Raw genomic sequence first — 26,483 nt, forward strand, 5'->3', positions numbered from 1 at the left:
GTGGGGTGGGTGGCTGGGGTAGGGATAGCATTAGGAGATATACCTAATGTAAATGACGAGTTAATGGGTGCAGCACACCAACATGGCACATGTATACAGATGTAACAAACCTGCATGTTGTGCACATGTACCCTAGAACTTAAAGTATAATTTAAAAAAAAACAAAATTGTGGAAAAGAGGAAAGAAGGGAAGATAACCAGAAAAAAAAGAAGAAATACAGGCTGATTATTATTTTGGAATGTCCCTTAATTTAAGTTTGACTGATGTTTCCTCATGATTTTTTTTAGACAAGGTCTCACTCTGTTGCCCAGGCTGGAGTGCAGTGGTGACCTCATAGCTCACTGCAGCCCTAAACTCCTGGCCTAAAGCAATTCACCCACTTTGGCCTCCTTTGCTCTGGGTTACAGGCATGAGCCACCACACCTAGCCTTTCCTCATGATTAGAATCAAATTATACATTTTGGACAGAGATATTAAAAAATTGTATGGCATGGCGTTTGTTCCTATATAATTTTAGAGTTAATTATATGATGCAGAAATAGTTTTCAATCTTCCAAACCACTTATATCTTAGTGTGAGCAGGGCCTAGATCTTTACTGGTGAGCTCATTATCTCACTGAGTTAGAAGAAAGTATATTTTCTAAAAGTTCTCTAATAAGCATCTATTCAATGCTTTAAAGGTGAATGTCAGAAGAAAAAGTTGTTTCTCTGCCCCCTCTGATATTTTTAAGGTTTTGAAAGACAGAATGATACTTACCTAGGGAACGCCTTTCTCCGTAATACAGGCAAAGAGTACATTGTCCACGGTCTGAAGACTTTTCTGAAGATAAAAAAATAGATATGGCCACTTTATTCTCTTCTCATATTTTAACTAAACATTCTTTTCTTTCCACAATCCAATCATATTAAATTACAAAACAACTAAGATCTTAGGTTAACCTTGATATTTATTATGTATCTTTCTGGAACATTTTGACATTTGAAATAAAATGAAGAATTTCAATCTGCCATTTCTAGATTTGGATCTCAAGGGTACCAACATGAAGTAGATCCTATTTTTGAAAACTTTTACAAATCCTTTTACTCTACTCATCCTTCAAGGCCCAATTCAAACATCACTTCCTCTGTGCATCCCCATGCACCATCAGAATGAATTTGAGTTTTTGTTTTTAATGCTGTGATAAAATTTTGTCCAAGTACTCACTGTGTTCTGCCTTATTTAATTGTGGCTTCTGAACATGCCTGTTTGATTCACTGGAGATTGTGAATTCATCTTGATTTGTACTGACAATGTTTTAAATTGAGTGTGTTCTATGTGTCCAATACCTTACTATATGCTGAGAATAAAAAATTATATGCACACCCCTTTTTTTCATAGGATTTCAAACAGAAAATGTTGGCAGAATTTCGAGTCTAGGCTTGCAATGAGCAGTAACTCTGTTGACAACCAAGCGATGATGAAAATTCTATTGGCTGGCTAGCATTTGTCTTAGGAAAGAATAATGAAGAATGTAACTTACGTTGTTTCAAAAATAATAATTCCATTTTACTCCATGTTCACTTAACGCTTGAAGTATTCAGTGTATGGGATACTGTTTTCTGCTTGCTGATATGTATTTTTAGTTTGGTTGCAAATTTCAGAGTCAGGGCCATGTCTTCCTCCTATGGTGTATCTCCATTCGATCTGGGAGAATAACATACATGGTATTGATACATAAATGATGTAAACTTTATTTTATTTTGAGAATCAGTCTTAGTTAACTCAAGCTATTTGTAGCCCTGCATCTATTTTTATAAAGCTTCACTGAGATATAATTTACATACCATCAAATTCCCCTGTTTTAAGTGTATAGTTCGATGATTGTTAGTATATTTACAGAGGCGTGCAACCATCATCATGATCTTATTTTAGAACATTTCCATCATCCCTAAAGAAACTTTGACTCATTGACAGTTACTCCCCATTCCTGTGCCCAGCCTCTGGCAATGACTTTCTTTCAGTCCCTTTAGATTTGCCTTTTCTGAAACTTAACAAAAGTGGAATGCTGTAGTATGTGGTCTTATATGACTGGCATCTTTCTCTTAGTATACTATTTTTGAGATTCACCCCAAGGTAGCATGTATCAGTAGTTTGAACTTTTTACCTTTTTTTATAACATTTTCAAGTGTACTGTAGGACTGGAGCCTTTATTGACAAAGAATAAATCTTTTGAAACTACATCAGTTGTGGCATAGTCTAAATTTTGCACTAGTTGTTCTTAAGGGTGAAAAAGCAAAGTAAATGCAGATGATTCAATTGTTCATTCATTATTCCTATTATTAGGGAAATTTGTTTTAAAATTAATCTCTGACATGTTATTCTGGGATAAAGAAAGTATACTGTAGCTGTTAAATGTCAAAATTATTCCACTTAAACAACCAGTCAACTTTTCACATCAAGTCGATCATTGTGAATTACAATGAAATAATTATCTTAACACATAAAGGGGAAACATATCTACTTTCTCTAGGTGATTAAATTTAAAAATACACTAAATGAGCTGCTATGTGATATTCAAGTAAAACATAAATGATATTTATAAAACACATAAAATATTGAAGAGCGTTTTTTTTCTAGAGATACAGGGAAACATATTGACTATAATAAATATACAATGTGACATTAAATTAAGTACATCTTTGGAAAAACAGATAAATCATTGAAGTGATCTTAGAATTTGTGTCGAAACACATTATTAGTCACCCAGAAATTTCAAAACAACAAAATAATTTTCCACTTAGAAAAGCATAGCGTGGAAGTGGGAAAAGTGATTTCTAGAATAGTAACTCGAAGGCCTAAATTTCAATACTAACCTTTTCCCTTAGTAGTTACGTACAGTAAGAAAAGCACCCCTCAGTTTTCCACTGTGCAAAATGAATGGAAATACCTTCCCAACCGATCTTATTGTTTATAAAGACACCATGCAATAGACCTCATCATTATTATATAGCCAATTGTCTAATTAAAGGTACACCGAAACTGAAATATTTTTGCATTTTTTTCTACACCATGATGTTCAAGCCACATCAGACTATATTAGATTCATTAAGGTTTGCTTTTGAATCAAACGTTCATTTATAAAAAAGAGCAGACATTCCACTGTTAGCTTAGAAAATAGAAGACTTCGATGATGATAACAGTGGTCTGACGTATATTTCAAATTTTTCATTTTTCTTTCAATCTCCAGCCTTAAGAATACTATTCTGTTCACTTTTGTATATGTGCATTTTTCTTTTGGTTTGGATCCTGAGCTCTTTTGAGTGGTATCTCATTCTCTCAAAGCACAAGGAGACTTTATGATTTGCCTTTGGTCTTAGGAAATATCAGTCAGAATAAAACCATTGAGCTTTATCCCGGAGTTCTTATGTGAAAGACACTATGCTAGGACTCCAGTCTTTAATCAGCACTGTTTCATCCACTGGAAATACTATGCAAGAAAGGCGTTGGAATAGGTCAAACGTGTCTGGGAATTTTGGACCCACAACCCATTACTTGAAAACTTAAACAAATCTTGAATTTAGGCTAAAATCAAACTATATATTATTTCTCAATATGAAAAAGAGGATTGCATGGACTTAACATCCAGCAAAGATTGTTTAGTAATTTTCTGACATGTGTAAATCATGTCTGACATGATTAAGTTTCTGGACCCATCAAAGAGGACAGATGACAAACCACGAAAAATCACTGCATGTCAGTCACTATAGCCCTACAGTTTCCCAGACTCCAGTGTAAGCTGCTAAATGGCATAAGGGCAGCAAAACAGAGACATACCATTTTGGACATAAATATGGTATTTGCATGCATCGAGAATATCAGCCCACTTATCAGTCGTATGACTGCGGGCAAGTTGTAGAACCTCTCCGAGTCTCAGTTTCCTTATCTCTAAAACAGGAACGGTCATATCTACGAACAGGATTGTTGTGAGGCTTAAATGATATAATCTATAGGAAAGTAGTTAGCACAGTGCATGGGCCATTGTATATAGGAAACAGTGTGTGACCACGACAGAGAAATGCTATTCAACAAAACTGCAAAGGGCCAGCATTCAGGTCATATGAGAAAGTGGCAAGAGATAAGAGTAGAAAGTAGTCAGGAGCTACATTACAAAAGACTTCTAAGTCTTTAAGCTTTATCTTAAAAACTAAAGATTATTGCAAGCTAGGATTGGGGTTGTGGGAGGAGCAATAGGTGACACGCTTCAGATTCTCCTTTAAAATCAATTCCCCTAGCTGCAATGTGGAGGATGAATGGAAAGATCAGAGTAAGATCAGAGGCATAGAAACCTCTTGGGTTAGCCATGTTTTCTCTTAAAAATGAAATGATTAGTTTAATTAAAACAGTAACAGCATAGAATAGTTGGCCCTTTGTGACTAGAGGCTGTGGCAAAGCTACAAAGAGATAAATAAGCTGTAATGAAAAGTCCAAGTATGTAATTTCTACTTGAACAGATCTGGATTTGAATCCTCACTCTTCAAATTACCTATTGTGCCACTTCAGACAGATAAATTTTTTTCATCTATTAAAAAAAAAAATGTGACTACATTAGGACAAATACCTAATGCATACCTGACTTAAAACCTAGATGACACGTTGATAGGAGCAGCAAACCACCATGGCACATGTATACCTATGTAACAAACCTGCACGTTCTGCACATGTATCCCGGAAATTGAAGTAAAATAAAAATTTTTTTTAAAAATGTGGTCAGCCATAGCTGCTGTAGGACTATTGTGATGTTTAAATAAGATGATGCATATAAACACCTGACACAGAATCTGACACACTGAGTTTAGAATCGGTATGTGAGGTACCTTGGCATCCAAGGAAAGGGGTTTGGTAGGTGGCTGGAATGCAGGTCTGGAAGGCACAAGGGAGAGTAAGCACCATCTGCACACAGGGGCAATAGATGAAGCTGTAGACATTGATGACTTCACCTGGAAGAATATGTATGGTTAGAAGAGAGCTGAGAATAGAACCAAAGGCATGGCCAATTGTAAAAGACAGACAAGGAGATCATCCCTTGAAGATGACTGAAAAGAACTGTCCAGAGATAGAGGAGACATGTGGGAAAAGGCTATATGACATGGAGGTTTCTGGTATACCATCAATAGGTTTGGCTGTGGAGTGAGGTGGAAGCAGAGGGCTTGTGCTGTTGTGATAGTATTATGTCCAAAGACCCAAAAATGTCAGATATTACTGCCCCTGTTGAGAGTCTGGAGTGACAATGATAAAGTTTGTTAAGTATTATGGTACTGGTAGTGCATGATCACCAAAACTCAAAGTGGAGGCCAGGAAAATTGAGCTGCATTGGCCACATGGAGCACACCATTCTTCCTAGCCTAATTAGGCCTAAAACGTTTTAGATCAAGGACAAAGCCAATACACCTGCCAGGACCAGGAGAAAATAGAAACAGAAGAAGACAGAAAGAGGTTTTGAGAATCCAGGGCTCAAGGTAACAGCCAGTGATGCTGGAAAAGTTGACACAGACCAGCTAGAGCAAATTCAGCCTTTAGTAAGACAGTGGTTCTCAAACTTCAGCTAGTGTCAGAATCCCCTGAAGGGCTTGCTGTCCCCACCCCTCAGAGTTTCTGATCCAGTTGGTCTGGGGTAGGCTATAGAATTTGCATTTCTAAGAAGTTCCAGGATATGCTAATGCTGCTTGTTCAGAAACCACCATTTGAGAATCACTGACCTAAGGATTTTGGACTCTTAATCTTTGTGGAATCACAAAGGACTGTTCTCTTTAACTTGCTCATCCTAGAAATGGACATATTTCATCCAGTAAAAGGCTGCTGTCACTAAGTTTGTGGTACCTTTTGCACGAATGTGCTGAGGCAATTATTCCACCTTTGTGAAATAAAACATGCAGCTCCAAAATTTAGACCCACAAAGAGGGTGTCCAGGTTGAGGAATCCACCAGGACTGCCTTGATGAGAGTCTCTTGCCCTTTGGAAATCTCTCAGTTCAATTATTGGGCCTGTTTCCGTCAGCTTGGTCCTAAGAGTGTCTTATTCCTGCTTCAATGTTCTAATCAGGGCCATTTTTTTCCCACTGCACCAGATCAGAATCCATTCGCTTTATACTAGTAAAACACTGTTACTTTTTCAAGCACATGTTTGTAAAAGCATATTCCACTTGGTGATAGATTATGGTGAACAAAAGTCTCCCCTTGGTGCCCTTTTGTAGAGCTGCAACAGGCTAGAACTATCAAAAGCTTTTATGAAATGCCAAAGGAAAAAATTAGAAACAAATTCAGTGTACAATATATTTTAAAAGAGAAGAGCTTTGAGTTTCTATTCTTACCAAAGCAGACTTAATTCAAGAGCCCAAGAGGCCCTGGGCTTGCCCTGTGCCCACCTGGGGATTTGCATTTCCATGTGTCCAGCCCACCTCCTGGCCGGCAGCTTTCCTCCTTGGTTAAGACCCGAAAAAGGACACTCCCCTTCAGCAGATTTCTTCTCTCTGTTCTTGGTGTGTAATCTGAGAAATACACTGTTATGTATGTGTGCCTTAAGTTCCAGCATACATATCCAACAGAGCAGATGACTAGGTTTTTCAAAGTATGTTTCATGGAACACTTGTAACAAATGTTACACGATACACACAGGGTTCTATGATCAGGAATGTTTAGGAAATGCTGTTACACAAAGTCATTCAAAGTTGTGTGTGTGTGAATCTCCAAGAGAGGAGCATATCATTCGTCATTTCCCAAACTCATTTGATCATAAAATCTCTTTTTATTGTTTTCTCTTTAGATCATCTCTTGGGACTGTATTATGGGACCACTTAGGGAACACCATCTGAATACTAACCCAGTAGCCATGGTGTTCATTTAACAAGAATTACACCATTACAGTACTGGTAGGGGAGGAGGAGTCATGCTAATTAACACTCCCAGGATTGAGGAAGTCAAAGTTTCTAAAATGATTCGAGTGTTGCATGATCTAGTGACTCAAGGCTTTATATAATTTGGCAGAAATCCTGAGAAGGGAGAGTCAATCCCCAGGCCTGAGACAAGCTCCTTTCCTCCCTTTCCTCCACAGCACCTGTTTAACTCTACAACACTAGGCCCAGTTGGGAAAATAAAGGCCCCACCTACAGTAGGAGAAACGATACAGTCAATGCAGGAGTGGGTCATGGCCCCAAAAGCTACAACCTACCATATGACAAGTCACTTCATCTCTTTGGGATTCCATTTTCTCATAATCAGATAAAATACATGTGGAATGCATAGCTCAGAAGTTCCTGCTGTAATATCCTAGGATCCTAAGACAACCTAAAACAGGTCTCAGCCTCCATAAATGTTCCATATGTGTTAGGGTTTGGAGGGAGGGTTGCTTTCAAGTTGAGTGGTCCGGAACTTCCAGGAGCTTGCCCTGCTCCCATCTCTGGAGTTGAACTAATTTGATGTCCTTTTCAAAAGCAATGAGTCCAAAGATTCCAGACCTCAACAATCCAAGAAAACATGGTCGAAAAGTTTTTGTGCACCTCTTTAGTTTCTGCCAAAATGTAGTAGATGTGCTTTCAGCACTTCAGTGGTAAGATCGAGACTCATGCTTCTTTACATTTTTAAAGGGAACTTTCCTGAATTTGAGTAGTTACTTCCTGGGGCAGGAAATGTCTCAATCCTTTTCATAATCTTTTCTGGGGCAGAGGTGATTGGCACTGATGATCTTTATTTGTAATTCCATAACCTCAACTGAGGTGGGTTTAATAAACAGCTCTATCTCTGTTCTCTTGTAACGAAGATATAAAAGAACAAACTGGATCAATTTTAGACAGACAGATATCTCCCAGGAACTTTCAAGCCTAAGATAATCCACTTATTGCAATATGTAACATTTTATCTTTTTTTTTTTAATGCACATGGATTTTGGTGCACAGAGAGTCCTCCATCATTTTTCTGAGCGAGCAAGTGTTGTTATGTATGTGAAGAGTGTCAGGGCTTTCAGGTCTCCGATGGAATCAAGAGGCTCCTGACACACAAAGTGTCATTTAGGCTCCATCCAAATGAATGAGAAGGGCTCTGTCCTGTGAAGAGCTGAAGGGAGGAATGTATCAGACAGAGGGAAGAACATGTGCAGCATCCTTGAATTGAGGCAGGCAAAAACTTGGCGTGCTCAAGGAACAGTGAGGATGCTGTTTTGGTTTATGTCAAGGAAGCAGGAGGATTGATGAGAAGTGGGGAAGGACCACCTTTTGGTAGAGGTTTGGATTTTGTTCTAAATACAGTACAAAGCCACTGAAGGTTTTAAACAAGGAAGGAACATTATCTGATTCGCAGCCTGTAAAACATCACTCTTTGGTGGCTCTGTCAAGAAAATATTAAAGTGGCCCAAAGCTAATGAGGAAGCCGGAAAGGAGTCCAGTTAGGAGATGATGATGGTTTGGACTGCGATGATGGCAACGGAGAGAAGGAAGTAGTTGGATTAAACATATATTTTGGAGGAATAACCAATGAACTTACTAATGGATTGGATTTAGGTAGTGAAGGGAAGAAAAGAGTTGGCTTGAAGGTTATTTGCTTAAGCTCCCAGGTGGATGGTGGTGCCAAGATGGGACTACTGTGAGAGGAACAGATTTTAGAAATTAAGTTGGAGATGCCCGTTGGTTGGGCAAATGGAGATGTCAAGTTGATGGTTGGATATAGGATCCTGGTTTCAGAGGAGACATCTGGGATGGAGATATCCACATGGATGTTGCACATAATTAGTATTTAAAACTGAGACAAGATGAGATCGCCTAGAGCAGGGCTTGGCGAACTTTTTCTCCAAAATACCAGGTGGTAAATATTTTCAGCAGGCTATAAGGTCTCTCTTGCAACTACTCAACTCTGCCATGATAGCACAAAAGCAGCCACAGACAATATGTAACAAATAAAAGCTGTATTCCAGTAAACTTTATTTACAAAACAGGTGGTGGGTCATGTTTGGCCCACAGGCTGAAGATTGCTGACCTCTGACCTAGAGTGTAGACTGAGAAGTAGCCCAAGACAAGACCTAAGAAATATATATACATAGTATATATATAATATATGTATATAATTATTATGTATGTACAATTGTCACTTACTAGGCCAGTCATCATTCCAAGTGCATTACTTATATAAACTCACTTAATCTTCACAATAACCAGTGAAGTGAGTACTGTTATCTCTGTTTTACAAAAAAGAAAACTGTGACCTAAATAAGTTTATTTCTGTCTCTTGAGAAAAAAAGAAGTCCATAAGTTGGCAGTCCAGAGCTAGTATGGCAATTCTATGTATTTCAGCAACCTAGAATTTTCCAAATCATTCTTCCACAATCCCTAGAGTATAGCCCTCACTCTCATGGACCAACATGGTGGCTGGGACGCCAGTCATTGCAGGGAGCAGAAAGTCTAAACAAACGAGAGGCAAATGGAATGCACCAGTTGTCTTTTACTGTGTCTTTTAAGTTTCCTGGAAATTGCCTTGCAATTTTGCACTTCTATTATGTCTCATTGGTCAGAAGTTAGTCACACAGACACATATTGACAAATGGGAAACGGATTTTTTCTCAGGGGCCATGAGCCCAACTAAAATTTAGAGGTTCAATTACTAAAACAGAAAGTAAGAACAGTCATTAGAGTAGAAGTTAAAAGGCTCTGACTAGTTGCTTTAAGGCGTATCAGTTATCTTTCTTTATGTGCCTTTTTGCAAGTACAGTTAGTTGATAGCACCCTTCCTAAGACATTTCTGCTCAGCCATTTGGTGTCTTAGGCCTCCACTGATGATGTCCTACATACTCTTCCAGCTCACTGGTCACCTCTTCTGTGAAGCCATCCCTGGCACCCTAGGCAGATTACTCCTGTGCCCCGTCCCGAGTTTATTACACTTCTCCTTGGATTTCGTTCTTTCCTGGCGTGCCTCCTTTTGTGCTGCCTCCTCTGCTTGACTGGGTAACTCAAAGGCGGGTGAAGCCTGGTTGAAGTGTGGAGGGTAAATTGCTAAGAACTAAGGGAAATATGTAGTGAAGCTGCAAATGAAGAAAAAGGAGCTAGTCCACAGGATTCCCTGCTCCTTGCTGAAGGGACTGGGGTCAGACACCTAGTGGAACAGGTGGCTCTCAAATGTTGCTACTTATACAAATAACCTCAGAACTTCTTTTAACAATCTTGATGCTAAAGTTTCATCCCATAATTATTAAAGCGGACTTTCTATGAGTCACACCTAGGCATATATATATATATATATATAGAAACACTTCTAATCGGAATTATTAAAGTCCTCCTGAGTTTATTTAAGGCAGTTGGATGCATAATAAGTGAAATAACTCTTAAGCTGCTCTTTAAATAATTAGAGCAGGCAATCAAGAAAATAAGACAATAGCCTCACGGAAGCTTACCCCATTTGTGACACATAATATGTTTAGATGGTTTTATTGACTTTACAAAGAAGCATGCAAGGCTGATCACAGGCGACAGATGTGATTGCTTCTATCAGGATGTGAGGGGCCATATTTCACATTCAATGTGAGTGTTGAGCTCCATTTTCAACTACTAGTAATGAGAGTTTTGTGCATTCGTTACAAGTAAAGAGTATTCCCATTTGGTGTGGAGTGTGTTTCAGAATGTTTTGTTCTGTTTTCTCCAAACAGTACACATTAGGGAGGAAGTGAGCTCTCTTAAATATGTTTTGAAACTTTTTTTAATGTAAAGATTTCCGAGGGGATTCAAGATTTTTTTAATTCAATAAAAATGCTGTTGACCGTTCAGATGTTTAGTAAAAAGTGAGAGGAAGTGTTTCAGCAGCTCTTCTTTCCTTTTTCATTGCAGTGTTTATATCCAGTTTCAGGGGAGGATAACTGTCCAATTTTTCAAGCACATTTAGAGATTTCTGAAAATTATTTTTAAGTGTTCCTTTGGAATAAAAGTTGAGTCTCTGATTTTAGTTGATATTGTTACTGATGAGAAGCAAGAAATTGCTTGGATTTCTGCCTTTAATGAAAAAGAGAGGGAGCCAGGAAATGCACTGGGCAAAACTGCAAAATCGAATGGATTCAACATGCAGCTCTTAACCAGAAAAAGAGACTTTGAAACATGTGCATTTGCCAAAAAAGAAAACTGCTTTATTGAAAGGTTAATTTTCATATTAGGCTTGGGAAATTTGAGATAAATAAATGAGATCAGACAAAAAAAAACCATAAGGCCTGGATTCTTTTTCCTGGGGTTTTCAGAAAATAGTTATTGCTTCCAGTGAAATGTTTTGACATTTCCAGTAGGGAGAAAATGTTAATTGTAATATTGTGTATGTGTACTTAATAACACTGAATAAATCTTTTATTTGTTTTAAGAGTAATAAGAAAGTAAAAACACTATTAAAACGTTAGCTGTCTTCTTTATTCCTTATGGTAACTTTTCATGCTTTCTAGGATATTGTGATTCATTTTACAGGTTCAAATATATACCAACTGAAGAACATGCTTTTGCTTGTTTTATATCAGTTGTAGTTTTTAAAGGAGTCTTATTACTATCCTCCACATAGATCTTCCTGGGTCTCTTTTCTAATTTTGTCGCATCTTTTGCTCATTCGATAATTCCTCACCTTTTTCCGTTGAGTCCATGGCTCCTTTACTACATTTATGAAAAGTCAGCACTTAAAGACAGCACAATGATGGTCCACTTGACTGTATATTTAATTAAGCTACCTTTTGGCAGAGACAGTGATTTTTTTCTGAACAGCCATCTCTGTAGCCACCAACTCCTTGCTTTGTACTTAACAGACACCCCATAATTTGTTGAATGACTGTAATACCCTCCTTACTTCTGCCATATGTCCCTGCCCCAGAATTCCATGTTGCAATTGATGACTGGAGCTACATGTCCAAAGCAAAGGTCTCACTGTTGAAAATTACAATATTACGTTGTCGATGGTCCTTTAGAGAGAAATACCAACATGGTCACATGCTCATGGACCAGCAGGAAGCCAAAGGTAAACGTCACCACCTGAGGCCCAGCCCTGAAAACAGGCTGCCTAAGAAACAGGACTCGCCAGTGTAGAAGAGCAGCATCTGCCCTTCCTGATGTCATGATCTACAACTATGCATATACGTGACATGCACACACAGGTCACCATCCACAGGGAGAAAATACTATTAGTAATCATCTTAGCAAGCATTTACAATCTAATTTGGTATTTGTTAACTTCTTAGTTAAAAGATATGATGATTCTTACAGAAAATGCTGTTCCCTTTTTGATCACTATCTTTAAGTAACTACATGAATACCACTTAAATCACATTAAATCTTGAAAATAATCTCAAAAGCAGTTTTGAATGGGAATAAAGTGATAAGTGTTTACAGTTTTGCACGCACTACTCATCAGAGTACTATTAAGCACCAACAGAAAAGGAAAGCTGCTATATAATAGGGGTATTCCTCATATAGGGGCATTGGCATACACTCTCCCTCATGCCTTTATAAAGAAAACATAAAATACAGAATTGAACAGTTAACGTAAGCTTTAGGTCTCATGTAGATTAGTGCTTATGAGGTAGAAAATAATCATGTGCAAGGAACAGAATAAAACTCACTCGCAGACATCAGCAGCATTTTCAACTGTATACTTCTTTGGCATGTTTTAAAAACCAGTGGGACCTATGTGTCATGGGAAGATGGTTGGATCCTAGTATTAAAAGCCAGTCAGTAACATTCAACAACAGATTCAACCAGTAACATTTGCACAGCTAGATTAATGTTTTGGAGTCAGTCAGTCATCAGGCTCATTACTACTGGATTTTCTCTGGTTCATGCTAATAAACTAGATTATTGATTTTAGGATTTTCTTTGTATCCAAGGATATTCTCTAAGATGTCTTTATAATGTTTCATGCTTAAGCTGTCCAGCAAAATGACATAACAATGAGTAATCGTTTTATAATCATGTTGAAAGGGGTTAAAAACAGCATATAAAATGAATCTTAGCAGCTTCAGAGAAACATTCTCGCTGCCACTTCCCTATCTGGGTGGAGGTCATTCCTACCTGCCTGCCATCTTCCCCAGGAATTAACTAGCTGCATGCACAGCTTAAGACCTTTGATAGTCATAAATCTGCTTTCCAATATGTTTGGATGGCAGAAGAGCTCAAAAGACACCTCGGTCTAAATAGGATTTTAGCACATCAGGTGCTATTACAAAGTAAAGCAGGCTGGGTTGCTGTGTTGGTGGTGGTGTTTATTCATCTTCCCTTCGCGTTTCATGTGTATGTATGTATGCTTCTCTGCGTATATGCCCAGCTCTCAGGCTGTATGGGGCTGGAGAATGCATGCGTAGAGTGTGTGTATATGTAAAGTAGAAACTGAACCAGGGAAACAAAATGAACTACTGTATGCAAGAAATATATGAAGTGCACCCAGCTGCCGGCAGCAATTGCTACATGCAGTCCACTGATTATTACGCGTATTTTGAAGATAGTCCGGGTTACAGTGGTTGCGATGCTCAGGCTGTGCCCAGTAACAACATATATATGGAACAGGCCTGGGCAGTGAATCAGCCTTATACCTGTAGTTACCCTGGAAACATGTTTAAAAGCAAGGACTCTGACTTGGACATGGCCCTGAATCAATACAGCCAACCTGAATATTTCACTGAAGAAAAGCCTACTTTTTCTCAAGTGCAGTCGCCATCGTATTCTCAAAAAAAAGGTAGGGACCATTTTGCTTAAATGTGTTCAAAGTTTCACTGTTTGTTTTCGTTTCGTTTTAAAGTTACAGTTTACATCAGCTTCGTCAAATCTTTGAATGTGAACGCTATTTGAAATTAAAAACGGCAGTAAGAGGGGTTGCTAGGTGATTGAAGGACTCTGTGAACATCAAGATTTCCAAGCACTTTTTTTCTTCATCTGTGAAAGCTGGTGTGAGTTGACTTTCTAGGCTATATTTTGCTATGTGTGTGTATATATTGCCCAAAGTGACTATTGTTGGCTTCTTGGCGAAAGAAAATATGTGAAAGGTTTCCAGTTGGTGGGTAGGTGTTGTGGTGTCTGAAGTGGGATAATTCTCCCCAGTTCAGGTTCAGATTAAAAACTCATTTGACTTTTTCTTGGCACTTCATTTTGAAAGTTTATTTTCGTTAACTAGTAAAATATGTTAGTGATTTCTTTGACAGTGCTATAATAATGTTGATTTGCTAGGATCTGTAAATGTTCATTTTAATGTATTTACTTATCCATGTAAACAGTAAAGAGTCTATTTGTAACCATGTCAAACTGTAAGAATGTAAAACTCAAACAAAAACTGAGAAACTTTACCTTGCTATTTTGTCCCTAAAGTTGAACATGTCTGCAATCATATCAAGTGAATTCTCTTTATGAAAGGAAGTGAAACACCCTTCAAAATAGCCAATATTAAAACCAGTAAAATATCCATATATCTTAATAGACACCGTGGCTTTATAATGCTGTTTAAATTTCTGTCAATAGAACGTGTCTTGCATTACTGAAAAATAAGATGCTGAAAAATAAAATAAGGGAGGCAAACAGGTAGAACTCAGGACATTTAGTAGCAACTGCCAGATAGGAATGCTTTTGAAAATAGTGTAAATTCTAGTGCAGATACGCCAGAATCTCATGTTTTCTGTATATAATCTATAGGATATTGCATAGAGAACCAAATTTACAAGGTTCTGTAATTTACAAAAACATGATGCCCTTTGATCCTCAAAGGTAAATTTCTCTGTTAAATTAATCTTAAAACATAATGTGGTTTATTTAGTTGTGGTTTCTATAAAATTTATCATTTGCTTTTCTTAGTGTGACTCTATAATTGAAAGTAGTCTGTTATGAAAACAAATGAACAAAATTTTATAAAAACAAAAACTAGAATCTGTAATTTTTACTACATATAGTGTTATTCTATAACTTCCAAGTATGAAATATTAAGGTGATTACAGCATAAAATATAGAGTTGCTCATCTTGATTTTTATTTATAAACATGGAGTTTTGCATCCTTTTGAAGGTCGTCAGAATCTCATTTCTTACAAGAGACACACAGAGTAAGTCCCCTAATGGAAACACTTGAGATAGATTGAACATGTGCTATTTCACTTAATAGTGTAAGTAATTTAACTTTGAAAAGAAGAAATTAACATTGCCTCATTAAACATACTTGGATATGCCTTTTGTAGTGTTATAAGAAAATATTGGTGCCTGTCAATCTATGTGGTCATTCTGCTATTCTTAAAAATTCCTGCAGAACTTTTGAGGTTCTTTTCTCTTTTCACTGTATTTTCTTCAACCAACACTGGGGAATATTTGCTTATAAAATGTTAAACCAGGGATTCTTTACTAATTAATTTGATGCATGAACTAGAGGAAAAGACACATTGTATGCATATATTGATGTAATTTCAAAGCCATATGTCATTGAAAGGCCACCGCCACCTGCCAAAGTCTCTAAATCAAAGCAGGCAAATATTCTTAAATGCACCATTATTTACTTTTACAAGTCTTCAAGTAAATCCTAGTAAAACTAAACCCAGCTGTTAACTGTCTCTTAGGACAAAAGGTTGTACCCAACATGTTTATCCATATTGATCCACTATTGATTTTTGTTGTGTTGAAGGACATCAGTAGTGTCTCATTAAGGCAAAATTAAGACTATAAACAGGTGTTCAGTGGGGTAGGCCTCATTTTCCAATTGGATTTTTATCTATTCACAATAGATAAAAATTCATAATTGCTTCATCTGTGTTCACTTCTGTCATTACAGCTTTATAAACTCCAATAATGCAGCTGTCTTAACTTTTTCTTTATTTTTTTTTAAGGATGGCTTATTTCCTAGCCTTTATTTTCTAGTATACAGAGAATCTTATAGAAAAATTACAATCTTATAAAAAAATTATAGGTACAAACTGGTGAAATAAAGGAAGGCTACCCTACCCAATGTTAAGAATGGTTATCTTAATTGGTGGACTTTAGAATAACTTTTAGTTTTCTTTGGATTGTTTTTCTACAAAGGTTTTTTGCATTCATAGCCGAAAGAAGAAGTTATCAAGCTCTGGAAGCATTAAGAACATGAACTAAGGAAGAATCAGATGTCAGTTCATTGAATCACATTTAAAATAAAGCTTCAAGAATTGAGGAGGGGAAAACCAATGTAATTTTCACATTGAGGAGGGCTGAAATGCAGAATGTAATGTGTGTCTTATTTTTCATATGGATTATAAAAAACAAATTTGTACTTTTCAAGAACCCTATCATTCACTCAGAAGATATGATATTTACTGTAATTCTAGTGACATAGCTGTGCAAAGGTATGCTAAGTCCTCACAGGGCCAGTGCTGGCTGCACACTTCTGGCCCCCACAAATTCAGGGGAAGGAGGGAATAAGTCTAGAATCAGATGGAGGAGAATTGGCAACTAGGTTGTTTGTTGTGCTTTCTCCTCTGTGGCTGAGGTTTCAGCAAAGTAAAAAGTTGACTTTTTTTCTCCTTCTTTTCTTTTTTTTTAAAAAAAAAAAAAAAATCCTTTTGTGGGTAGAAGTGCTGGCTGTTTCCATCACAAATTCTAATTACATTCTGAAGTTCCCGAACAGCCTGCATCTTCATCTGGTTGCTCTGAAGGCAGCTTTGCAGGTCAACCTCTCAATTTAGTGTGGGCCGGTTGGGTCTGTTGAAACAGAATCCCTCCTAGGAGTTTTCCCTGGGCAACTCTCCTCCACGGGATTCTTTGCTTGACCTTCTACATGCCGTCTTACTTGATAGGAACTGCATGTTCGAAAAGTTGCCTGAGTTTGTTATCATGTCCAAGAGAATAAGAATTTCCTGTTTTTAGGCCAGGACCAAGGAGATGGGGCTGGGGGTGGGGGTGGGGGAGGGTTGTCCTATTCAGTTTTGGTTCTGATTGTATATGTTGTTGCTCTACAACCACATTTTTAGTTGTGCAGAAAGAAAAATTAATAACCGAAGCAGAAACTCCACACAGGACTATGCTTTCTGAATCTGGTTTCATTGCCCCTCTGACTTGGACACAGAATTCTGTCTTTTTGTACGTGTGTGTGTGTTCTGTAGCTCTGTTGACTCCAGGTGAACAATTAGATAGGCATTTGAAATAAAAATTAAGTGGCAAATTGGGGAATGTTTCTTTCTCAAGCTTTCCTTTCCTTTCCTTCTTCCTCTCCCTCTGTCCCTCTCTCCTACTTTCCCTCCATCTCTTTCCTCCTCTATCTTCTCTTTCTCTCCCTCTCTCTCTCATCCTTACTCTTCCCCTCTACTTGAATTTTTTAATTTAAACACAGATGTGATCAGTCCACCCAGTGAGCTGTTGAGTACTAAATAAATAATCTCTTTTAAATGTAATAGTTAAGTGGTTAATGCAATCATAGATTTTTCAACAATGTGTATGTAATTTAAGGATGTGATGGAAAGTTAGGATTTTAAATTAGGTACTGCCACCCATTTACGGTTCAGAGAAAATACCACTCCAGAAAACAATACCACGACTTTTAAAAATACAGAACACGTTCACTGTACAAAAGGTTAAATGAAAGTGCCTCTTGGCACCCAGAAATGAAAGCAAAGTAAGGAGCAATAATCATTTCCAAACCAAGTCCAAGTGCAGACAAAAGCATGAGCTGATTCTTTTCTTTCCTTTTCTTTCCTGAGAATTAACTCTCTTGTCAAAGACATGTCCTTCAGAGATTTCACTGAATGCCCTCACCTCATCCAGAGCATGCATTGCTCCTACTCACAATGAAAGCTAACAGTAGGAGTCCAAAGAATTATGAGCAAATGGAGTCAGACGCCTGGCAGGCTTGCAGAGGAATGGTGGCCCTGCTGGCCTTCTGCATATGGAGTTCATATCCACCACCTCACATGCCTCCATGAATACTTCTTCATAGTCAAGCACGCTTTTTTCTCAGCTTTCAGTCTGAAATCAAGCTGCTTCCCTCCCTGCCACCCACTCTGGTCCAGCTTTTATGATCCCATCATCTTATGGGTCCTTGGCTTCACCGGTACCCACTTGGTTATCTGTATTCTTCCTGTTTCCAGAGCCTTGGGAATACTGAGTTTCCCGTGCGCTGTCCTTGGTACTTCCCTCTCATCCGCTCCCTTGGTACCAGCTGTTGTAAAGAATTTCCTCAGCTCTCTCGGAGACTCCTAGAATGTGCTTTCGAGCAGTCACCCCACACACCTGCTTTCCTTATCTGCAGATACCTGCCGCCATATTTTCCTGCCTTTCTTCCCTCCAGGTTCACCCTCTCTTGCTTAAAGCCTTCTGCTTCCAGCCACTCAGGGGCAGTTCTTCCCCATACTCTGCACCACCACAGGGCTCCTTCTCAAGGTTTTGGGCCCTTTTCTATTACCACAGATTTCTCCAACTCTTCCCTGCCCTCAAGAGTTCAATTTTGATTATGGCTTTGTGCTTTTACCCACACCCTCTGTTCCAGAAACCTTGGCCAGTCTCCCCAGGGGTTCCTCTCTCTGTCACCCCAGTCTCCATCCCTGAACCAGTATGCTTTCCTCCAGCTGTCACCCACTGCCAACCACACCCTGGTGGGCCACCTTGCTACTGTCAGCCTGCATCACTTTATGTCACCAACTCAGTTCACAGCCCACCAGCCTCTTCTATTACCCAGCAACACATGCTCTCATCACCCCTGCTCCCAAGCAGCCCTGCCTTCAAAAGCAGATATCCTTTGTTTTATAAAATAGCTCTGAATCATTTGTGTAAATCACCTGTGAAAAATAGTTTATTATATATAAAGTATATTAGACTAGGGTTTCTTAACCTTGGCACTATTGACATTGGGACCACATGATTCTTTGTTGTGATGGTTGTCCTGTGTATTGTATTATGTTTAGCATCATTCCTGGCCCCTCTTCCCACTGGACACCAGTAGCAAACACACATACACACACACACACACACACACACACACACACACACACACACAGAAAATTGTGGCAACTAAAAATGTCTCCAGACTTTGCCAAATGTCCCCTGGGAGGCAAAATCACCTCCACTTGAGGACCACTGCATTAATGGTGAAGAACTTACTACTTGGAGAATATCTGAAGTAAAGGATCTTTCATAAAGGATTTTTTATAATATTAAAATCCCTCCTCCATTTCCAAATATCATATTTAAATGTTCATATATTGACTTCTGTCAAAGTGGAGTACACCTGAACCTACATAACTATATATACATGCAACATAATACTTACATACATGTCATAGCTCATTTCCATTGTTGGGATTTGGGTTCTCCTCATGTTTGCTTATTTATGTCAAATCTATCTAGATCATAAGCACCACAAAAGCATCAACCTCTTTTATTTTGCACTCCCTAAAGCGCACATCCACGTGACTACAGGATACACCTGCAGGGAGAGCAGCACAGCTCATAACGACAGTGATGGTGTTCTGATGACAAATGCAACAGCTCCTTCTCTTTTGTGTAACATAAGGCTGAAGGGCTGATAGCCCACATTTTTAGAGCTATAACTTTGAATCCCATTCTGAATGGATTTTCAGGTAAAGAAATGACACTTGTGTTTCTCTAGGATTCAGGGCATGACATAACTGTGGGTGCTTCTGCATGAGCCCAAAGCTATAAATTGCTTCTAACAGCAAAATCAGAGGCAACTATCACCTATCTCTAGTGACTTTCTGCTCCCTCCCCACTCTTCTAACGACTTTGCCTTCCTGCTTTCTAATTCATGCCCTCTTTTAAAACAGGAAATGATCTCATCAATACCAGGGTTCTACAACTCCAATGCCTCCAAGTATGCGAGAGAGAGAGAGCGAGAGAGAGAGAAAGAGAGAAAGCTGTCTTACAATAATTTAATTTTTTTCTTTTAATTTAATTTAATTCAATTCAATTTTATTTTAAGTTCCAGGATACATGTGCAGGACATGCAGGTTTATTACATGAGTAAACATTCACCATGGTGGTTTGCTGCACCTGTCAACCCATAACCTAGGTATTAAGTCCCACATGCATTAGCTATTTATCATTGTCATCAGTGCCTGTGCCTTACCTGGCTCACCAAGGAGAGGATACGTGCGTGTGAATTTGCGAACTTTATAACTAGAAATGGGGCCATATTCTGCTTGTGGATACTGATACCAAAATAATTTGGAGTGATTAAATGCCTGATATTAGGGAGCATGGAGGGCCTTTCTTGGTACTTCACCCTCATGCAGAGCTGAGCATTGTTAAGCCAAAGTCCACGGAAGGACCAAGGACTGAACTGCTACCTCTTCTTTATCTACTCCCTGGTATCAGGAGCTGATTTTAGGAACTTCACAGTGCATTAATTTTGGGCCTGACAAATTTACAGTGTGCCTTGGGATATAAATTTAATTGCCTATCATCTCAGGCTTTGTCATTAGAAAGGTCACCAGAGAAATAGACATAGGGAAATCCGAAGTATGAAAATTGTGAATCTGAGCTTTTCATTTAACTGAGATTTTATTCTAAGCTCCAATTTTGCTGTGCTATGCCAAAGGCCATTGTAAAATTTGATGGAGAAATAATTTTCTTCCAAAAATGATATAACATTTAATTGTAATTCTAATTATATTCAATGTAATGGCAATTTTAAGGTATATTTTGAATGGAGGCTAAGAGTCCTTTTTGCTTTACTCCTTGGCAACGGAGGGATTGTGAAACTACCTAAGTTGAATGGCATTTGCAATTATGTATTGACCACTTGCTATGCATGGGACAGTAAATCACTGCCCTGGTTGACGTGAAAAAATGCTTAAATATGTGCACTTTAAAGGGTACCTTCATTTCATATCATAGGAAGGAAAGGTATATAATTGGAAATGTGGTTTTCCTGGACCCCCTTATTTATATTGATGTGTTATTTCTATTTAATCTGTAGATGGCATTTTCCTTTGTATTAATTTAAATTTTTCAACAAAGACACATAATGCTTACACAGTATATGATAAGAATATTTCTCACTTCCATGAAGAAATATGTTCTCGAGCCGGGAGCAGTGGCTCACGCCTGTAATCCCAGCACTGTGGGAGGCTGAAGCGGGTAGACTGCCGGAGGTCAGGATTTCAAGACCAGCGTGACCAACATGATGAAACCCCATCTCTACTAAAAATAACAAAAAATAGCTGGGCGCCGGGTGTGGTGGCAGGCACCTGTAATCCCAGCAACTCTGGAGGCTGAGGCAGGAGAATCACTTGAACCCAGGAGGTGGAGGTTGCAGTGAGCCAAGATCACGCCATTGCACTCCAGCCTGGGCAACAAGAGTGAAACTCATCCTTCTCCCCTTCCCCGCCTCAAAAAAAAAAGTTCTCATTTTTCTCAAACTACTTTTGTGTTTCCACTTTTGATAAAGATAAAGAATTCTGTGAAATATTTCTTTATTTATGAAAAGGCATAATGCAAGAACAAAAATAAATAGCAACCGATGCACACAATTGGGAGAGGTTCTGACTGGAGAGCTAAAAAGGACGTCTGTTTCTTGGGAAGCAGGGCTACCTTCCCAGTTCAGCTGATCGTTACACTGTGAGAATTTGGGTTCAGTATTGCCATTTCCTCCCGTTTTTCACATGAAGCAAGAATTCTGTATGTTTTATGAAATCTCCTGGTTTTAAAAATTGGCTAAGATTTTAAAAAACACTCTGCAAGCCAAATGTTGTATGCTGCCAGAATGTGTGCCCTTTTGATGGATATTCTGACTCAAACGCATTATATCAACCTATTTCCTTTTTGAGTGATTTGCATCTGCAAATATTTTCCCTCTAATTGTAGATTGAAAGGTTATGTCAGCTATTAAGGATTTGAATGTACAGGGACCGCGAAAGGAACATTTCACTAGGTACTGCTTATACATTAAACTATACTATGCCCAAACCTGGCCCTAAAAATTAAAAAATAGGCTGGGCACTGCGGCTTACGCCTGTAGTCCCAACACTCTGGGAGGCCAAGATGGGAGGATGATTTGAACCCAGGAGCTCAAGACCAGCCTGGGAAACATAGCAAGACCCCATCTCTGCAAAACAACTTAAAAATTAGCCAGGTGTGGTGGCCGTGCACCTGTAGTCCCAGCTACTCAGGCAGGTGAGGTGGGAGGACTGCTTGAGCCCAGGAGTTCAAGGCTCCAGTGAGCCATGGTCATACCACTGCACTCCAGTCTGGGTGACAGAGTGAGTCCCTGTCTCAAAAAATAAAAGTTAAAAAAGATTGAAATTTTGAAAATATGTTTTAGTTTCAGGAATTCTTGAGTCAGAAGAAATGATCCAAACATCATGTTGTCCCTTTTTCTGCACTAAAGCCTCCAATGAGAATCCAGGGTCCTTTGGGCATCATATCCTCATCCCCTTTTCTAGAGTGACACCTCTACTTGGTCCTCCTTCTGCTCACCCCTCCTCCGCCCACCAGTGCTTCAGAGTTCAAAGCCTGGGGAGCCATTGTCTGCTGTCCCCCAACACCATGGCCCAGCCAGCCAGAGGGCAAAGAGTAAAGAAAGAGACTCCAAGATCCCAAGCAGGGGTAGGGAGGGCAGGAAAACAGTGCATGTTCTGAGGAAATATCATGTGAAATGGGAGCCCCTGGGGCAGCTCTGCTGAGAATTTGCAGACAGCATTGGATGAAGGCCTCCAAAGTTAATGCTATTTCAAGTTTGTATCAAGTGTCTTCCACACAGTACGCCCGTACATGCCGTTAAATAAACAAATGGATGAACGGATGGTTTAATTTAATACAGTGTCTATCACAGGGTTAAAGATTAACATGATGTACAGCTTGGTACCTACTGCCAAGAATTAAAGATAAAAGGAATCAGGATTCGTATGTTGGGGAAAGGCTAAAGGATAAACTTTTCAAAGTTTTTAAGTATGCAAAGAAATGACGTAGGGAAGGTGCTGGTGGGGGGAAAAAAAAAGCTTAAATCAGAAGGTCTGAGCTGCAGGATGAACTGAGGAGGTTCAGTATAAAATCAGAAGAGTGACTCAGCATGCTAATGACTTAGCTTTCTGAGGGGTGACAAAATATAGTCTCATCCTCTATCCCGTCCCAAGATACTTAGGGTCCTTACTGGCTCTGAGTTGACAGTTTCACAAGATGAATCAGCAACATGGAACTTCTTCACTTCTCTGAGCTACCCAAAGTATTTCCCATTACCACAAATCACAGCCCCTCCCTTAAGATGCCAGGACTGGTTCTGCTAGGCAAGTGGTCTTATACAGATGGTAAGATTTGCCAGTTTGGAAAAGATCTCTGAACTCAGCTCTCCTCCCTTGCTGCTACATCTGCTGTCCTACGCAGCACCTTATATTTTAGATCTACCTTCAAGATTAATCTGCTTTATATTCTCTTCCCTAAGGGCCATGTATCTGCTAAGGTGACAAGAGGAACCAGTGTTTCTCCTCCTAGGACCTGAGATTCTGTTATAATTCACTCAAAAGAATTAAACTAGCCAGTCTTCTGATCTTGTCCATAGGGAAGAAAGTATTGAATATGTTTTCAACCAAGAAGCTAAGCTTACTACCTGTTGCATGCTTTGTAGTGCAAATGTACAAAACTTTCCGCTTCTACATGACAAGTCCCTCAGAGAATATTTTTTAAATAGCGTTAACTGCAAGATATGCAAGATAATACTTAGCAATTAAGCAGACATTGCCAAATGTCAACTGAAAAAATCTCAAGTCCTTTGTTGAACAAACAGATGGAGTTTGCTTTTATAAAAATATGCTTAATAAAGTGGCAGCATAATGTATTAATCTGAAAAATAATACATCTGAGCAGACAAGAGCTGGGGGACATATATCATTTTTGAACTATCATATATTGTCATGGACCTTAATTTTTTTCTGGAGGGTTATTGACCAGGCTTCTTTAGCAGTCATCCGGGACAACTAGCAGATGCAGTTCCTCAGATGAACAGTTGTAGCTTCCAGGATTGTGTCTGTGGTATTTGTTTCTAGGCAGAACCCAACACTGACATTATGACCCTCATTAGTGTCCACTCTTGGCAACAAAACTAATGATACATGTGAATTTTCCTTGGTTTGGCATATTGACCATTGTGTAACTCATTTGGTGAGTATGACAAAGGAAAATGATGGAGACACTTAAATACAACAGCAAAAGATGGTTAAGTTCTCTAGGAGAATTGGTTAGTATGTAACATTGTCAATTGTGTTCAGTAACTTTAAGAGAATCCTCACCTACCTAGTCACTATGTGTGGGACGTTATTTCCTGATGGAAGTTATTTAATGAAGAATAATGGACTTAAGCATAATGATTGATGTATCATTGCCTGTGGTGACTGTTTTAGATAAATTAGATGGTTTAAAGTTAATATTTTAAAGAAAAGAAAGCAAGGTGTGGGGCGCACTAGTATGATCATGTAAGCAACTGCAACCAACTTAAGTAGATGTTTCTGTAGAAGGCTTGATGATTTAACTAAAGACATTTAATCACCTCCACCCATGAAGAAGATATCTAGGAGAAATAAGAGAGTAAAGCACACCACCTCTCAGCCTAGCAGTCAGTAAATGAAAGGAGTCCATTCCAGTCACTGATTTAATTATTGTTGGATTCCACAAGAACCTTAAACACCATCTACATAAATTTTTGAATTACAAGTAGGAATAAATCTTCAGTGTCCGGCTGCCAATGCCAAAAGATAAAGTCAGCAGGTCTCATGAGACAGGGTGGGGAAATATGAGGTGAGGGGGAGCTACCTGCATCTTCCCAACTCTGGTTAATGTTCTTGGACACTTTGTTCATTGACCCCTACCAAGTCATGTCCCACAAGTACAACAGTGTTCAACTACATTACAATTGATTCTTATACCTGAGATTAGACAGAAATGACTTGTGCTTTTTCCCTTATCTCTGCATTCTGTACTTGATACCAAGAACATAAAAGTCTTCATTCTGTTGGATTAGTTGCATATAACCTCGAGGTATAAGAGGTCAAGATGTAGCTTTTTTGACAGTATGGGTCTGTATAGTCCATCTGCCTCTACCAGGAAGGGGCCTGTTTTCCTAATTGAGTTACTTTGTGGTTTAAAAGTTACTTTGTGTTTTATAAGTAGGTCTTTATATGCACACAAAAGCACATGAGCACACGTCCTTACCAACACTTGTGACTGTCATTTTTGTTAAAACCGTACCAGTGAGTATAAAGTGGTATCTCATTGTGGTTTTGATTTGCATTTCCCTGCATTGATGTTGAGCATCTTTTCATGTTCTTCTCTTCATTTTCACCTCTCTTTTTCTCACTGAGGAATGACCAAGGCTACAGAAACAGAACTCAGCTTATGAATTTCCAAAAGAAGAAACCATGTCTTACTCATTTTTATATTTTCAGCACCTAGAACAATGCTAAGCACATGTAGATGCTAAATAAATGCAGTTCATAGATAAATCACTGAATGAACACACAAAGCATTCTAGTTCCATTTTTTTCTCTGCCCAGATCCTTCCCAGGATTCCCATTTTAAAAATGACTGACGAGAGTTTTGAAACCCTTGCAGTGAACTCAACAGATGCATCATGGTTTGCATGATGCAAAAGTAAACTAAGAAAAGCTGTGATATTTAAAAATACAATCCTGTACATTACTAAACCTCACTTTCAAGTCAATTTTCTGCCTCCCAAGAAGGAACATTTTTCTAAAGTAAAGTTTGAGCAAAATAATTTCTAAGAAATTATGAAAAGGATTTATTTCATTGTTTCCTTAATGGCTTTTTTTCTGAAAAGCAAGACTTCGGCAACTGACCTAATTTAATAAAAGGTCTATGAAATGTCATGGTAAAATACACAGTAAGGCATCAGTCATTTCAACCTAGCTAATCTTTATTGGAATGAAGAGTTTACTGAGTCAAAAAACTTCGTAAGGGCCATGATCAGGAGAAAGGATTGTTTCTCAGCCTCTTGCTTCTTCACATCCCAACCAATCCTGCCTCATTTTGATTGTTTGGTCTTATGTTAAGCTGTGTGATTCTATGTATCACACAATTTATCGATGGCAAACCATTGATACAGGTGAGAATGAACCTGCCCTCCTGAATCAGCATCTTGTGTCTCGGCATCCTCTCCACAGGAGGGGAAAAGAGCAAAGACAAGAGCGAAACAGGAAGCTTCTGCTTTTGTGCTTTTTAGCTTCCTGGGTCAAGGAATTTAAACTAATAAACTCATTGTCCACTAAAAAAGAGAGTTATCATGTTTAGATTTTCCTTTTTTCTTAATAAACAAAACCTGTTATTTCACACTATCCAGTGTTGTTGGATTGCATATCATAATATCACAAGTTTACCTAATTTTTTTAGGGGGCAAAATTCATTCTACTTAAAGTTAACTCTCTATATTTAGAAAAAGACCAGCATATTATACTGGAGGGCTAGAAATTAAGAGACCTGGGTTTTAATCCTGCTGGTAATTTCCAGTGTGACCCTGAGGAAGGCCAAACTTCTGCAGGCCTGTTTCTTCACCTTTCAA

At 38.6% G+C, this 26,483-nt stretch overlaps 1 protein-coding gene and 1 long non-coding RNA gene across 21 annotated transcripts in view; one reads left to right on the top strand and one right to left on the bottom strand.

The window, feature by feature from the left end:
- Positions 1–26,483, top strand: part of THRB (thyroid hormone receptor beta) — a 371,482-nt gene that overhangs the window by 309,387 nt on the left and 35,612 nt on the right. The window contains exon 1 of one of the 17 annotated variants that reach the window (XM_050779467.1): positions 10,275–13,705. The exons of the other annotated variants lie outside the window; for them this stretch is intronic. Coding sequence (XP_050635424.1) covers positions 13,378–13,705 — 328 coding nt within the window. The 5' untranslated portion in view covers positions 10,275–13,377. Of the gene's footprint in view, positions 1–10,274; positions 13,706–26,483 lie in introns of those variants that run through there. 17 annotated transcript variants of the gene reach the window in all.
- LOC126948108 (uncharacterized) overlaps positions 1–26,483 on the bottom strand; it is a 119,075-nt gene that overhangs the window by 11,653 nt on the left and 80,939 nt on the right. For 3 of the 4 annotated variants that reach the window (XR_007723337.1, XR_007723338.1, XR_007723336.1), the window contains exons 1-3: positions 4,856–5,058; positions 1,522–1,685; positions 759–821 (exon numbers count right to left, since the gene is read on the bottom strand). This is a non-coding gene — a long non-coding RNA (uncharacterized LOC126948108). Of the gene's footprint in view, positions 1–758; positions 822–1,521; positions 1,686–4,855; positions 5,059–26,483 lie in introns of those variants that run through there. The other variant, XR_007723339.1, reaches the window with a different exon arrangement.

This window comes from Macaca thibetana, chromosome 2, assembly GCF_024542745.1.
Source record: "Macaca thibetana thibetana isolate TM-01 chromosome 2, ASM2454274v1, whole genome shotgun sequence".
Taxonomy (NCBI): domain Eukaryota; kingdom Metazoa; phylum Chordata; class Mammalia; order Primates; family Cercopithecidae; genus Macaca; species Macaca thibetana.